This window comes from Physeter macrocephalus, unplaced genomic scaffold (genome assembly GCF_002837175.3).
Source record: "Physeter macrocephalus isolate SW-GA unplaced genomic scaffold, ASM283717v5 random_5, whole genome shotgun sequence".
In the NCBI taxonomy this organism is placed as follows: Eukaryota; Metazoa; Chordata; class Mammalia; order Artiodactyla; family Physeteridae; genus Physeter; species Physeter macrocephalus.
The window spans coordinates 45,989-61,374 of record NW_021145291.1 but is presented as its reverse complement, the minus strand read 5'-3'; the positions used below and the strand labels follow the sequence as shown (position 1 = coordinate 61,374).

The window sequence follows — 15,386 nt, the reverse complement described above, 5'->3', positions numbered from 1 at the left end:
CCTACTTAAAAGAAACCAGAAAAAAACGAAAAGAAAGAAAAGGAAAAAAAACAGGGCTCCTTAGAGAAATGGCTGATTGAAGGCTGGGGTAAGGAAAGTACACAATGAGTCTAGAACACCTTGTTATGCCAGAAAATAAGAAATGCTCAAAAAAACTTACAGGACACATTAAAGGGACACAGGAGCCAGCTCAAAGGCTCCTGCTACTAAATATAAAGCAATTTGAGTAACAAAATGAATAACAGCAATAATGGATTATAACCCAGAGTTATTAAATAAGAATCCAGAAGTCCTCACTAATAATAAAGTAGGGAGAAGAAAAGAAAGCTCTTCCTTACAGCAAAATGCCAAGTAATAAACGTAGAAAGAGGGACTGCCCTGGTGGTGCAGTGGTTAAGAATCCGCCTGCCAATGCAGGGGACATGGGTTCGAGCCCTGGTCCGGGAAGATCCCACATACCGCAGAGCAGCTAAGCCCGTGTGCCACAACTACTGAGCCCACGAGCCACAGCTACTGAAGCCCGTGTGCCTAGAGCCGCGCTCCACAACGAGAGAAGCCACAGCAATGAGAAGCCCAAGCACTGCAACGAAGCGCTCACCACAACTAGAGAAAGCCCGTGCACAGCAACGAAGACCCAAAGACAAGTAAATAAATAAATAAATTTATTTTTTAAAAAAACTGTAGAAAGAAACCTTTTTATAACCATTACAGTAATAATAGATGCGGGCAACAATCATTAATGGATGCCAAAACCACACAAAGTTTGAAGCAGAACTAGTATTTTACATAGTTTTAAGTATCTCTTCTCAGCTTATTATTTACAGAGGGAAAAAGGGTACTTTACACTAGAGAAACCCGGCGGTCATCACTTGGACCAAGAGATCAAATTCCCATCACCAATGATGAGACAAATTGACATCATGTGCCTCCTCACAACACACAGAGGCTGGGGCATCACTTCTGCAGTGTTCGTGCCAGAAGTACAGAACATGAATCCAATCAGGAGGCAACAGCAGACAAACCCAAGAGGAGGGACATTCTACCAAACAGCTGCCCTGGACTCTTCACAACGTCAAGGTCATGAAACAGAAGAAGGCTGAGGAAATGATTTGGGAGACTCAAGGGATGTGACAACTAAATGGAATGTGTAATCCCCACCTTGTGAAGGGTACACAGGAGTGTTTGGTATTATTCTTGTAACTTATCTGCAAGTTCGAAATTATTTCAAAATGAAAAGTTTAAAGTAATAGAAAAATAAAATTGGTTGGCAAAAAATAAATGTATAAGCTCTCTGCCCCATCAATCCCACTACTGGGAACTTGTCTCATGACTTGACACGCATGCAAGACTGTACAATATAGCAATCTTCATATTTTATAAAAATGGACACAAATGAAATGTCCACCAACAGGGGGACTGGTTAAAGTGGTCCATGTACCCTATAGACTATTATGCCACCATTACAAGGATGCAGATCTCCATGTGCACATATAGAAAAAACTCCAAGATAATTCCTAAACAAATAAGGTACAGAACGCTCTGCTTTGTGTGCTTAATTAGGGGGAGAAAAATAGATCCCTACCTCACTCCTTATATCAAAATAAGTTATTTTTCAAAGTGAAAAAAAAGCCGAAAACAAAACTTGATTTTTTTTTTTTTTTGGCTGCGCCATGGGATCCCAATTCCCTGACCAGGGATCGAACCTACGCCCCCTGCAGTGGAAGCATGGAGTCTCAACCACTGGACCGCCAGGGAAATCCAAAACTCGATTCTTTCATAAATGTTCTAGAAACAAACGAGCACTTTAAAAATATTTTTTTTTACAGTAAGGAAGGTTGCCATGGTCAACACTATTGATAAATAATACAACCATTAAAAAATTACTTCAGGGACTTCCCTGGTGGTCCAGTGGTTAAGACTCCGCAATTCCACTGCAGGGCGTGTGGGTTCAATCCCTGGTTTCGGAACTAAGATCCTACATGCCACGTGGCACAGCCAAAACAAAAAAAAATTACTTCAAAAAGAGACTCGATTTATAAATGAAACACAGGAAAGGAGAACTCTACACATATAACACATATAAGGCATTTCTGAAAGAAAATCTAAGTGTTAATACTTGTGCAGTGGTTACTTTTGGGATGTGGGATGAAAGAGAGACTATTTTCATTTTATTCCTTCCTGTATAACTTAAGTAACTCATAATTACTTGTAAGTGTATTACATTCTTCAGTAATTTTACTTTGATATGACTTACTATATGTCACCATATTTATACAACATAATTTATAATGTAAATGTAGCTTACAGTTTCCTGAAAATAATTAGACATTTCGAACGTGGTCAGTCCCCGCCACCACCTCCTGCCAGGCCTGACTCGGCTCCTCAGCTCACCAAGCTTCATCTTCTTGAGCGTGGAATCTGAGTCATCTCGGGGCCGCTTGCGGGCGTCCTTGCCGCTGGGCATGTTGCGGGCGATCTCAGCCTGAGGTGTGCCCAGGTCTACCAGCAGGGTGGTGATCTGAGCCTGGAACTCCAAGGAGGCTGGGTGCTTCAGCACATTCAACAGGTGCAACTTGAGGTTCTTACGCACGCTGCTCACCTGAGATTTGGCCAGCGTTGGGGGCAGGTTGGCTGTGAGGAAAGTAGCAAGAACTTCGTGCTGTGGACGGAGCTCATGGGGCCCTGCCACCCTCACTTCCCAAGCCCCAGCTTAAGCAGTGGTGGCGGACATCTCCTGGAAAAGTTCCTTCGCTCTCAGATCTAATGTATGGCCTTCCCCCTGTACAAGGTGATACTCAAAACCCTTGAGAGGTCTCCTTCAGTATTAGTCAACCTTAAAACGACGCGGAAACTCACCCTCCCTTTCATTAAACATAGTCTCATCTCCCTCCATCTCTGGTCTGGAAATTCCAACATGCTTGCCCTGGGGAAGGCTATAATCACCTCCAGAATGTCCCAACCGAACTGCCACAACAGTTCATCGTTGGTCCCTGACACCAGAATGACTTTCTAATGTCTAACAATCACCTCGACAAGTAAGCCTCCCCTGTTCCAGAGAGAAAGAGGATGCCTGCAATCTTTCCTGCCCAGCATCCCTTCCCACCTCCTCAGCCAACAACACCCCCATTTTCCTTTGAGGGAACCACCTCGGCTCCATTCTCAGTCCAAGCGGGCAAGAGACTCAGGGCCAGTAAGAACACTGCAATCTCTTGGCCATTGTGACTGGTTCAGATATAGGCTCACAATATCTTCTTGGCGAATCAGAAACAATGAGCCCTTGGACCTTTGCTGGAATGATTGGGAAGAGACATTCTCTTTCCCACGGGGTTGCCAAGGAGATGGAATGGAAGCCTGTAACAACTGGGGGCCATCTTTGCTACCCCAAGGAAAGAGACACACAAGAGCCAGGAGATGGAGAGGGATTCGTGATCTGCACACACTCATGCCTCAACCCCAGACTTTTCAGTTTTCACACATGCACAAAAGTAGAGAAAACAGTATAATGAATCACCATGTACCCATCAATATTTTGCTGATCTTGGCACATCGATCCTCCCTGCTTTTTGGGGGAGAGAAGGGAAGAGCTGGAGTATTTTAAAGTACTTCACAGACACCAACCAGGTCATTTCACCCACACATACCTCAGTATTAAAATCAGCTTTGAACCAAAGCTGTCACATCCAACCACCGAAATATACATGTCTAACCTAGAGAATCCTTCCCTGTGTCCACAACCTACTAGATTGATGATGAATCCCTTATGGGCCCCCTACCTAGCTCACATTTCCTCAGAAAAGAGGAGACTGGTCTGTGGACAGGGCAAGGGGAGAAGGAGGGGACCAACTTACCGTGCAGGGTTTCATAGGCCTGAATCACCTCAGACATGAACATGGGCCTCTGGCGGGCAATATTGGCGAGGGAGCCCAGGGCTGTGGTCAGGTTGATAGAGGAGATAGCGGGGTGCACCATGAACTTGAGCAACTGCTCTAAGGCTGCCTTGCCTTCTTCCCACAGCACATCTAATGAGGGAAAGAAGAGAACCAGTTAGTAGGGCCCTTTCTCCCTGGCCTCCAGAGAGAGCAGCCTTTGGGACCAAAAGGAGAAAGATCCTCATACACGGATGGATGTGAATGGCTGAAAAAACACAGAAAATTTAGTGGTTGATGAGCCTGACTATAAGACTATTAATGAGTATAAAAATTTAGAGCTGATGCTCAAAGCATGGGCTTGCAACAGTGAAAAAGTAGAAATAACTTCAAATATCCAACTATAAGGAATCTGACTGTCTGAACTACACTGATGTAAAACTTTGAATATGTATAGGTTTGTACACACACAGACAAAGAACTCAAAGTTCTTTTTATCACCACGCTCCTTGATCCAGTCACCAAAAGTTAACTCTTAACAACTGTGAAAGATACCTTGACATTTCTTACACAAACATACTGGATGCCACGTTATCTGAAATAGTGAATAAAAAATAGAATGTGATGTAACCATACTGTGGAATATTTTGTAGCATCTGAACATGATATTGTTAGGAAAAGATGTAATGAGATAATTTTGTTGAGTTCAAAAGGTTGTCAAGGGACTTCCCTGGTGGCGCAGTGGTTAAGAATCCGCCTGCCAACGCAGGGGACACAGGTTCGAGCCCTGGTCTGGGAAGATCCCACATGTCGTGGAGCAACTAAGCCTGTGTGCCACCACTACTGAGCCTGTGCTCTAGAGCCCGCGAGCCACAACTACTGAGCCTGCGTGCCACAACTACTGAAACCTGTGCACCTAGAGCCCGTGCTCCGCAACAAGGGAAGCTGCCGCAATGAGAAGCCCGCACACCGCAACGAAGAGTAGCCCCAACTTGACGCAACTAGAAAAAGCCTGCATGCAGCAATGAAGACCCAACGCAGCCAAAACTAACAAATTAATTAATTTTTTTATAAAAAGGTTGTCAAACAACATATAAGAAGAGCTAATATTTGGGGAATGCTTACTATGCCAGCCACGTTAACTCACCAAATGCTCATACCTACACCCTAAAGTAGATGCCATGATAGTGACCCCCAATTTACCAATGAAGAAACAGGTTGAGAGAACAGGTCAGCTGCTCAACAGTAGAGCAGAGATTCAAACACAAGCCACTACACTCTAATGCCTCTCAGTTAAAAGTATAAAGCATGGCCCTGTTTTCTGTAAAAACAGGGCCAACAGACACAGAAACTATGAATATATACATATAAATATCTTTGCATAGAAAAGGTCTGAAAGAAAATAATACTCTTAGCAGTATTCATCTCTGGTAAGCAGGACTGGGGGAGGGGGTATTTTCCCTTTATACCTCTCTATATTTATTGCTTGACATTTCAGTAATGTGCATGTACTACTTCTATAATTTGCAATTAGAAAAACTGTAAAACTAGCTAGTATTTACTACTAAGTGCTCACGTCTTCATGGAACCTCCCAACAAACTTGTGAAAGGAGTACTACTATCACCTCCATTTTACAAAAAGAAGATAAAGTTCAGAGAGGAGTAACTTGCCCAAGCTCACATGAGTAAGTGGTAACACTGAGATTTGAACCTAGCATCAGGGCTCTTAAGCACTGTTTTAAACTGACTCCAGAAATGAAAAACCAAGAAAAAAGGGGGTGAGGGGGAGAAGGAGGAGGAAGGGAGCCAGTGCAGTGACTGACAAATGGCACCAGCTGATAGGTGGCACTCACTGTACTGGATATAGGGATGGTCACGAGGGATGCGGTCCAGGCTGATGTCGTGCTCCTGGCGTCGGGGCACCTCCGAGTCAGCCATGCGGGGAGACAGGGTGACAATGAGGCCCTCTACAAACTTGATGGCATGGGTACGGATGCCGTCATTGTCAGAGTCCAACAGCAGGATGATGTCCCCAGCCATGGCAGACACCATATCCCAGCAGGCTTCCTGGAGCTCGCTGATCACCCGTGACTTCACCATCCACTGCGAGTGGGCCAGGGAGGGATGGAGGGACAGACAGATGGGGAAAAGACATCAATCACCAACTCCACCAAATCCCAGAGATCCATAAATGATGATGAAAACATTCACTGGGGAAATGTTCACTGAGTTACAACTCTGTCTCTGGCCCCATGCTAGGTGATGCTGGGGACAGGACCCAGTGGTGACCAAGCCAGGTGTCCTCACGAGGTTCACAGATAGTGACAACCCAGAGTGATGAAGACTCAGATCTTAAGGAAGCCAAAGGAACAACAGTGCCAACCTCACAAGGTGGTGGCAGAGATTAAATGGATTCATTCCTTTCATTAATGTTAATGTACATCACACCCCAGTGTGGACCTGGCTGGCCCATCTTGGTCACAAAGGAGGTACTCAGGGAATGTTTGTTGAATGCACAAATGAATGGACAGATGGATGGAAGGATGGGTTAATGGCAACTCCCTGACCATTAGACATTAGAAACCCTTTGCTGTCTTTTCCTAAAGATCAACAGCACGTCTTGCTCATAACGAATCTGACCTGACGCTGGTTTTGAACTCTAACAGATGAGTCTGTAAATGAGACCTGTCAGGCTGGGACAGCCCCAGGTGGGGAGGGAGCTCTTACCTGCAGGGCCACCTTGTAGAGCTGGGTCATGGTGAGGATGGCCTTCTTCACCACATTCACATTCTCATCTCTCAAGAGCATGTTGAGATTCGCGATCAGTTTCAGCAGTAACTCAATGTCTCGCTTGCTAGGGGATGGAGGAAAAAGGGAAAGGTCAAGGTGGTCTTTGGGCAGGTGATGGGAGCCTGGGGTCCACAAGGAAAGTGAAATCAGGGGAAATCAGGGTCAGTGTGTCAGGAGATTGGAATGGAGGTGGGCACCTGTCTTGTTTGCCAGCACAGCTGGAAGCTGAGAACAATGCCTGGCACCTTCAGACAGAGCTGCCCCCAAACGCTGTCTAGGTTGGTCCTGTAACCCCCACTGTTCTGTATTATTAGGGCCCTGCTGTTCACATAAGGGCCAGCAGAGCCAAACAACTGTAAATCTGGATAAGCAACTGTGTCTCATTTAGAATAGTTCCTACCTCAAGGCTTGCTGTGAAAACTGCAACAACACATGTAAAGTTCTCAGCACAGCATAGAAAGCATTCAATAGATATTAGCCGTTATTACTTTAAAGCACTCTGCTTTATGTAATCACTGGTTTTGTTTACTAATTTGTTTACTTAAGTCTGAGGGCTCTGAAAGTGGGGGACCCTTTCTAGTCTGAGTACTAGCAGAGTCTCATTTTTTGTTGAAGGAAAAAATGAAAGGCCTTCAATAAATATATATTCAGTGAATGAACAAATTCAAGGCTACACCTAGAGCTCAGAATGTGTATTTTCATAACACGTTACAATCTGAATTTAATTATTAAGCTAATCAGTCAAAAATATGAAACTCAGCTGTCAGCTACATGAAGGCAGGAACGATACCTGTTTTTATTCATTGTTACAGTCCTACAGTCTGACACAAATGCCTGGCACATAGCAGTTATGTGATACATATCAGTCGAACAAAAAGTTTTTTGGCAAACTCAGAAAACTTACCACAAATTGTCCCAGTAATAATCAATAAAAATTTTGAATCACTATGTTGTATACCTGAAATTAATATAATATTGTAACTCAACTATACCTTAAAAAAAAAAAAGGACAAAACTAGTGGTTACCAATGGGGAGAGGGAAGGGAGGGGCAAGATAGGGGTAGGGGGATTAAGAGGTACAAACTACTACGTATAAAATAAATAAACTACGAGGATATATTTACACCACAGGGAATATAGCCAATATTTTACAATAACTTTAAGTAGAATATAATGTATAAAATAACTGAATCACTATGTTGTATATCTGAAACTAATATAATATTATAAATCAACTATACCTCAACTGAAAAAAAAAATTCTCCCAGTAAAAGGTGGAGACTGAGAATTTGGGCAATGGTGTTATGGACACGGGTTAAAATCCCAGCATGGCCACATACATACTGGCTGTGTGACCTTAGGAACTCACTTCACCTCTCTGAGTCACAGTTCTGTCTTCAGTTAAATGTGCCAAACAAATAATCCAGTGTTATTTTGAGGATCGAATAACAAAGTAGATAAAGTATTTAGTACAGCAAAGGAAGTAGCTGAAAAACTGTCAGATGCTGTTTACAATTTGAAGGTAGAGCCGACAGTCCTTACTGATGATGCAGATGTGAAAGTGTGGGAGAAGTAGAGGAACTGTGGATGAGTCCAAGATTTTGACCTTATTAAATATTTGCTGGGGAATCACTGTGCATGGGAGGGAGAATGGGTCTGAGAAGCAGAGGGCAAGACTCTCAGGGCAGGGCCAGGTGCCAAAGAGGCTGACTCCAGCAGGGGTGCTCCCAGGGGCTCTCTGCACCGCCCCATACCATGCCTCCTCGATGAAGCCGATGACAAACTTGCGCACTTCAATGGACTTGTCTGCTTGGAAAGCGATGATCTCCTGCCAAGGTCAGGAAGAAGGTAGGTCAGAGTTGCACCAGGATCCATTCCCTTATCCCTACACCCACACCCTTTCTCTCCTGTCAGTCACTCACATCCAGGAAGTTGTCCAGTAGTGTGGGATCTTTGTTGATGATCAGTTCCTGGACCTGGAAGGAGATTGGGGATGGGAAGGAGGAACACACATATAAAACCAGGGTCCAATCAGTGCAGAAAAGAACACGTAGGAGAAAACAGCATGGGGGTAGGCAGCAGATAAGCTCAGTTCAAATCCTGGCTCTGCCACTCCTACCATGGCCTGGGCAAGTGGCTTCCCCTGAGTCTCAGTTTTCTCTTCTGTAAAATGGGAATCGTAAACAACTTATAGGGCTGTTGTGAGGCTTCAATAAGAAGATGCTACAGGGCGCAGGTCCTGGTGGATAGTGAGTACGTGTTACAGATGGAGGCTAAAGAAAAGAGGGAAGTGCTGCAGGACTCCTACCTTCCTGAGGCTCACCCAGCAATTCTCTCCACTCTCCTTCTGTTTCTACTCCCCACTCAACTGTCACAATTCATCAGGCATTTTATGACAATTAGAACACATTCTCTGAGGCCCTTGTACCTGCCAGGCTCTTTGGAATAAGCCCTTCCCAAAAACATTCTCCCAGAAGCTCACTGCCTGTGACCCAAGGCACTGTTCAACAGTCCTGACAACCACTCCACGAGGGAGGCCCCGTCAGGACCCCACTCTACTGCTGAGGTGGAATCGACTACCCAAGGCCACATGCTGAACAAGTAGAACTGGGGTCCTCACCCAGGCAACCTGACCTCCCAACCTCTGAACTCCACCTGCCTCCCCATTTCCCCATGCCCTCTTTTGCTTCTGTACAAGCTATTATGCCCTCTGGTCAAGACACTCTCCATCTCTCACTTGGCCTGGTTCTCTCCTTATCATCCAGGTCTCAGCTCAGACGTCCCTCTTCTAAAAAGCTCTCCCTGACTCCCCACCACTAGGCTGGGTCAGGAGCTCCCTCTGGGTTCCACACCCCTCTGGGCTCCTCCATCCCATCCCTGCCCACTCTGGGTCCTCACTGTCTGGTGACCTGCATGTCTTCCCCACTGGATAGGACACTGGCAGAGAGCAAATACGAGGATCAAGAGCATAGAATTTGGAGTCTGAATCCAGCATTCAAGTCCTAGTTCAGCCAGCTGCTAGCAGAGTGACCTTGGGCTAATTTAAGCTCTGAGACTCTGCTTCTTTTTCTATAAAACAGGGAAGAAATTACCCTGCCTCAGGGTTTTTGTGAGAATTAAATGACAGCGTGGCCGAATGGCACTGAGCACCATGGCAGGCATATCCCAAGTGCTTAACTGTGGACACTAGTGTTATTATCAGTGTCTTCTTTTCCAGAGGTTCCCATCCTAGCTCCCCTTGTCCTGCTTAGCCCAGCATCACCCCCTTCCCCTCACCTGTTTGAGCACTGTGATCTTTGAATCATTGGTGATCAGTGCTGCCTGGTTGAGGAGATCCACCACCTGGAAGGAAGGTGAAAGGCATGTGACAGTACTCACCTTGCCAGCCCAGCCCTGACGGCGCTCCCTGGGTTCTGCCACGTAGAGGTGGATGGCCCAAAGACAGGGCCTGTGCCTCCCCACTCCAAACCCCCCTCTCCGTACTCACTCTCTCTGATGTGGTCATGCCATCAACGCCCGGCCCCTCCTCTTGTGTAAAAAACTGTGATGCCACGCTCCGGCGAGTGACGCTGTCCCCACTGCTGCCTGCCATGGCTGCTGCCTGGTACTCCCTGGAGAAGACAGATCAAGCTCTGCACCTTACCTCACTAGCTGCAAAGGGTTCAACCCTCCTTTCTAGCCTGCTAGGTCTCTGTTGGGTCTCTTGAAGCCCCTCCCCCTTCCAGAGTCTGGATCAGACTGTACGTGTCCATGAGGTTGCAACCTGGGGGAGACTGATGTCTCCCAGCTCAGAGGCAGTACCTCATGGAGTACCAAGCCTCACCTCCAGTACTTTACACATAACGGGCTGACCACAAACACCTGCTGAATGACTGAACAAACGAACACAGAGCAGCCACCTCCCTGGTCTCAGTGCCTCCTGTCTCTCCATCAGGGCTGTACTCTAGACTGGACACCAGAGCAAGCTTTCTAAAACACAGCTCTGAGGAGAACCAGTCAGAGTCCTGTACGTAGTAAGTACTCAATACATCAGAGAAGGCCTAATTAAATTATATTTCTGCCATTTTCTGGATTACTATGGAGTTGTGCTTTAAAAGGCCGGGGGCGGGGGACTATTGGGCATCTGTCCCAAAGTCACACTGGCAAAATTAACAAATAAGAAGGGTATCAATTACAGCACTATTCCTAATAGCAAAAGACTATTATTGGGCTTCCCTGATGGTGCAGTGGTTAAGAACCCACCTGCCAACGCAGGGGACACAGGTTCGAGCCCTGGTCTGGAAAGATCCCACATGCCATGGAGCAACTAAGCCCGAGCGCCACAACTAAGCCCGTGTGCCTAGAGCCTGTGCTCCACAACAAAAGAAGCCACCGCAATGAGAAGCCCACGCACCGCAACAAAGAGTAGCCCCGGCTCGCCGCGACTAGAGAAAGCCCGTGTGCAGCAACGAGACCCAAAGCAGCCAAATATAAATAAATAAATTTATTAAAAAAAAAAAAAAAGACTATTATCAACACAAATGTTCTCAAATAGGGAGACTGGCCGAAAAGCTATGATACATCCACATAATAAAACACTATGTAACTATAAAAAGGAATGAGGGAAGGAAAAAAAAAAGGAATGAGGAAAATCTCTATATACACTGATAAACAGTGGGCTCTAGCACATTTTAAGTAAAAGCAAGTAAAGTGAAGACAATGTTTACTGTATGCTCCCTTTTTACGAAAGAAAGGAAAATATGTGTATATGTTAAAAAAAGAAAAAAAAACTGAAAGGAAAAACCAAAAGGTAGGAAAGGGAGAATATAGTTTAAAAAAAAAAAAAGATGGATCTCAATGTATTATCATCATGAAAAGATGACAGTGACAGCCTGTTGCATCACAGAAGAATGTATACAATTCAACTGACTTTTGTCAAGTTTGTGTATGTAAACACAGAATCACCGGAGGCAAGAAACCACTGGGTCTCAGCTGCCTCTTCTGTAAAACAGGGATGGTAACAGTGTTTCTCTCTCAGGACTACTTTGAGTAGATTAGTTTCAGAAGGCTACTGCATAAACTGTTAACAATAATCTGAGGAGGGTGAAAAGGTGCATCTTTTAAAAGAGATATATACTGCACACAGTAGTTTACTCAACAGGTTATCTGCTGAATGAATGACTATCCAACAACCTCCTTCCTAGTCTCCCTGCTGCCTGTCATCCCCACATCTTGCTTAGAGTCAGAGCCAACTCCTCACCAAGGCCTAGAAGACCTTATGTGATCTGGTCCCTTCTACTTCTTTTTTTTTTTTTTTGCGGTACGCGGGCCTCTCACTGTTGTGGCCTCTCCCGTTGCGGAGCACAGGCTCCGGACGCGCAGGCTCAGCGGCCATGGCCCACGGGCCCAGCCGCTCCGCGGCGTGTGGGATCTTCCCGGACCGGGGCACGAACCCGTGTCCCCTGCATCGGCAGGCGGACTCTCAACCACTGCGCCACCAGGGAAGCCCATGGTCCCTTCTACTTCTGCCCTCATTTCCCTCTCAGCCCTCCCTGCTCCAGCAACACTGGCCTCCTTGTCATCATGCCAATCATACCCCTTCCTCCAGGCCTTCTCCTCCAAGGGTTTCTTTTTTCTGGCTGGGATACCCCTCCCCTCAGAGACTGGCACAACTCCCTCCCTCCTTATTTCCTTCAGGTCTCAACTCAAATATCCCAGCAGTGAGGTCTTCTCTGACCATCCCATTTCAAATTTCCATTTCCTCTCCGTCCCCATCTGTGTTGCTTTATTTTTCTCCTTGGCATTTATTATCATCGACACACTACATATTTACAAGCTCCATGAGGGCAGAGATATGTGTATGTGTGTGTGTGTGTGTGTGTGTGTGTGTGTGTTCACTTTCTCTATCCCCAGCACGGAACAGAGCTTGGCACCTAGTAAGTATTCAGTAAAAATCTGCTGAGTGAATGCCAAAAGGGCTTCAACAATCACTGGGCTTAGTATCCCTACCCTTTGGCTCTAGAATTCTTGAAAAATAACTGCTAATATTTACTGAACATTTAATATGTGCTGGGCACAATTCTAACACACATAGTAACTTATTTAAACCTCACAACACCAACTCTTTGAGGTAAGTACTGTTTTTTGTTTTAACGGGGGTATAGTTGTTTTACAGTGTTGCATCAGTTTCTACTGTACAGCAAAGTGGAGTTCCCTGTGCTATACAGCAGGTTCTCACTAGTTATCTATTTTATACATATTAGTGTGTATATGTCAATCCCAATCTCCCAATTCATCCCACCCCCCTTTTCCCCCCCTTGGTGCGCATACGTTTGTTCTCTACATCTGTGTCTCTATTTCTGCCTTGCAAACAGGTTGATCTGTACCATTTTTCTAGATTCCAAGGTAAGTACTATTTTTTTTTTTTTTTTTTTTTTTTGGCTGTGCTGGGTCTTCGTTTCTGTGCGTGGGCTTTCTCTAGTTGCGGCGAGTGGGGCCACTCTTCATCGCGGTGCGCAGGCCTCTCTCTGTCGCAGCCTCTCCTGTTGCGGAGGAGCACAAGCTCCAGATGCGCAGGCTCAGTAGTTGTGGCTCACGGGCCCAGTTGCTCCGCGGCACGTGGGATCTTCCCAGACCAGGGCTCGAACCCGTGTCCTCTGCATTAGCAGGTAGACTCTCAACCACTGCGCCACCAAGGAAGTCCCCAAGGTAAGTACTATTTTTAATTTCCGTTTTACAGATGAGGAAATTTGAAGTCCAAGGAGGTAAAGTCACTTGATCAAAGGCTCACAACCCGTAAGATGCAGACCTAGCAGTATGGCCGCAGAATCCAGCCTTCTCACTGCTGTGCTGGACTGCCTCTCTAAAGGAACTGCTTCCCCCTGCTAGGTCTGTTCCCAACAATCCAGTACACTGCTGTTTCCCATCAGAACACAGTGCACTTTTTCCTGATGAACCTTTCACACTGATCCACCCAAACTTTTTACCGTGTTCTTCCTCTTCCACTTTTTGGTTTCTTTCTTAATTTTTTAAACGTATATACATATTTCCTTTTTTTCTGTAAAAAGGGAGCGTATGATAAACACTGTCTTTCATTTCGCTTTTCACTTAATCTGTGCTGGAGCCCACTCTCTATATTTCATTCCTTTTTTGCCCCCCTTCCCTCATTCCTTTTTGCAGCTTCATGATATTTTACTATGTGGCTGTTATCTGTTTTTCTCCTCTGCCGCAGTCTCCCTACTAAAGAACATTTGGGGTGTTTGTAGACTTTTGCTATTACCAACAATCATTGGTTCCCCTTCCCTCCCGGTCCCACCGCCCCCCTCCCACCTGGGAATATGACGACTCCCCGCATATACACAGAGCGGCCCCACGAAAATCTTTCATCATTCAACGAACATTAATCGGGAGTTTTCGGCGTGACCGCGCTGTGCTGGGAAACACGTCGGTGACCAACACACACCTCCCTGCCTCCATGGAGCCCATGGTCACAGACAGAAAGAAAGAGCCACACAAATAAAGGTCCAATAACAAATGAGACGCCCCGCCAAGTTACATGAGGGAAAGGCACAGGAACCTATAAGAGCGTTTAACAGGCGGATTTCGGGAGGGAGAGCGGGAAAGGAGGGCTTCGCAGAGGAAGTGACGTCGGTGCCGAGACCCGAAAAATGAATGGGAGTCAGCCAGGCGGAATGAGTAAAAGGATGTTGCAGACAGAGGGGACGGCAAGTGCAAAAAGCCTGAGGCGGGAAGGCGTATGGCGAGTCTGAGGAACCGAAAGGCCAGTGCAGCTGTGCGACGTGAGGAACGAGCAAAGAGGCAGAGCCGAGGCCGGCTGGCCGGACGCGCCTTGGGGGCCACGTTGGAACTTTGCCCTGAGGGCACTGGGGAGCCACGGGAGGGTCCAGAGCTGGGGAAGAAACTGGGGTCCCGAGCGTCACTGCTCCCTTCCCCTCTCAGCATCCCCACTCCCCCCGGCAGCGCCCCTGCCTTTTCAGGGTCCTTCCTCCCTTCGTCCCCGGGTCCCCACGCCGCCCCCCCTCTCACCGCGGCTCAGGCCTCCGTCCCCCTCGCGCCCCCTCAGCAGCGCCTCTTCACAGACGCCGCCGCCATCTTTCGCTCGCCGCCGTGACACTGCGCATGCGCCGTGCACGGAGGGTCGCTGGGAAATGGAGTCCACTCTGCGGCAGTAACCCCCCCCACCACCACCACCTTCTGCCGCGCGACCGGCCTTCCGCTTCCGCCCCCTATGAGGCCGGGGCAGCCCTTATTTCCGGCTTTCGGGAGCCATGCCTCCTGGGAAATGTAGTCCTTTGACGGGGTCCGGAAGGAAAGGGGGATAGAGGCTTCTGGGAAATGGAGTTCACAGTAGTTCTGGGTCCCTGGACGGCAGGTGTGAGAGAGTGGAGAGTCCGGGAGGCGAAGCTCCTAGGTCTGGAAGGTGGTCTGTTTCCTCAGCGGGGTCTGAGCAGAGGCCTCGATCCCCTCAACCCTTGGTCCTGACCATTTACACAGTATGGAGCATTTCCAGCTATCAGAAGCTTCAGTCTTCCAGTCCGTCCAATGGGAAATGTGGTTTCGAGGAGCTCCTACAGGTTCTTATAGTAACACATCGGGACCCATGGAGACCACTCGGCTCTGAGCCTCCTTTCCTCCGCGGCAGTCTTGCTGGGCTCTGGCTGTTCGCCTGCTCCTGTCGAGATGATGAAATCCCTGGACAGAAGGGCCCTGGAGTTCTGCCCTCGAGGCTTT

General features: G+C 47.0%; 1 protein-coding gene across 2 annotated transcripts in view; it reads right to left on the bottom strand.

The window, feature by feature from the left end:
• SYMPK (symplekin scaffold protein) overlaps nucleotides 1–14,787 on the bottom strand; it is a 37,098-nt gene extending 22,311 nt beyond the window's left edge. For both annotated transcript variants that reach the window (XR_003678019.2, XM_007102716.4), the window contains exons 1-9: nucleotides 14,682–14,787; nucleotides 10,144–10,267; nucleotides 9,933–9,998; nucleotides 8,579–8,632; nucleotides 8,411–8,484; nucleotides 6,594–6,720; nucleotides 5,720–5,969; nucleotides 3,849–4,019; nucleotides 2,392–2,631 (exon numbers count right to left, since the gene is read on the bottom strand). Coding sequence is in view for 1 of the 2 variants with exons in the window: in XM_007102716.4 (XP_007102778.1) it covers nucleotides 2,392–2,631; nucleotides 3,849–4,019; nucleotides 5,720–5,969; nucleotides 6,594–6,720; nucleotides 8,411–8,484; nucleotides 8,579–8,632; nucleotides 9,933–9,998; nucleotides 10,144–10,248 (1,087 nt within the window). In the remaining variant the exon portion in view is untranslated. The remainder of the gene's footprint in view (nucleotides 1–2,391; nucleotides 2,632–3,848; nucleotides 4,020–5,719; nucleotides 5,970–6,593; nucleotides 6,721–8,410; nucleotides 8,485–8,578; nucleotides 8,633–9,932; nucleotides 9,999–10,143; nucleotides 10,268–14,681) is intronic.
• Between the last annotated feature and the right edge of the window lie 599 nt (nucleotides 14,788–15,386).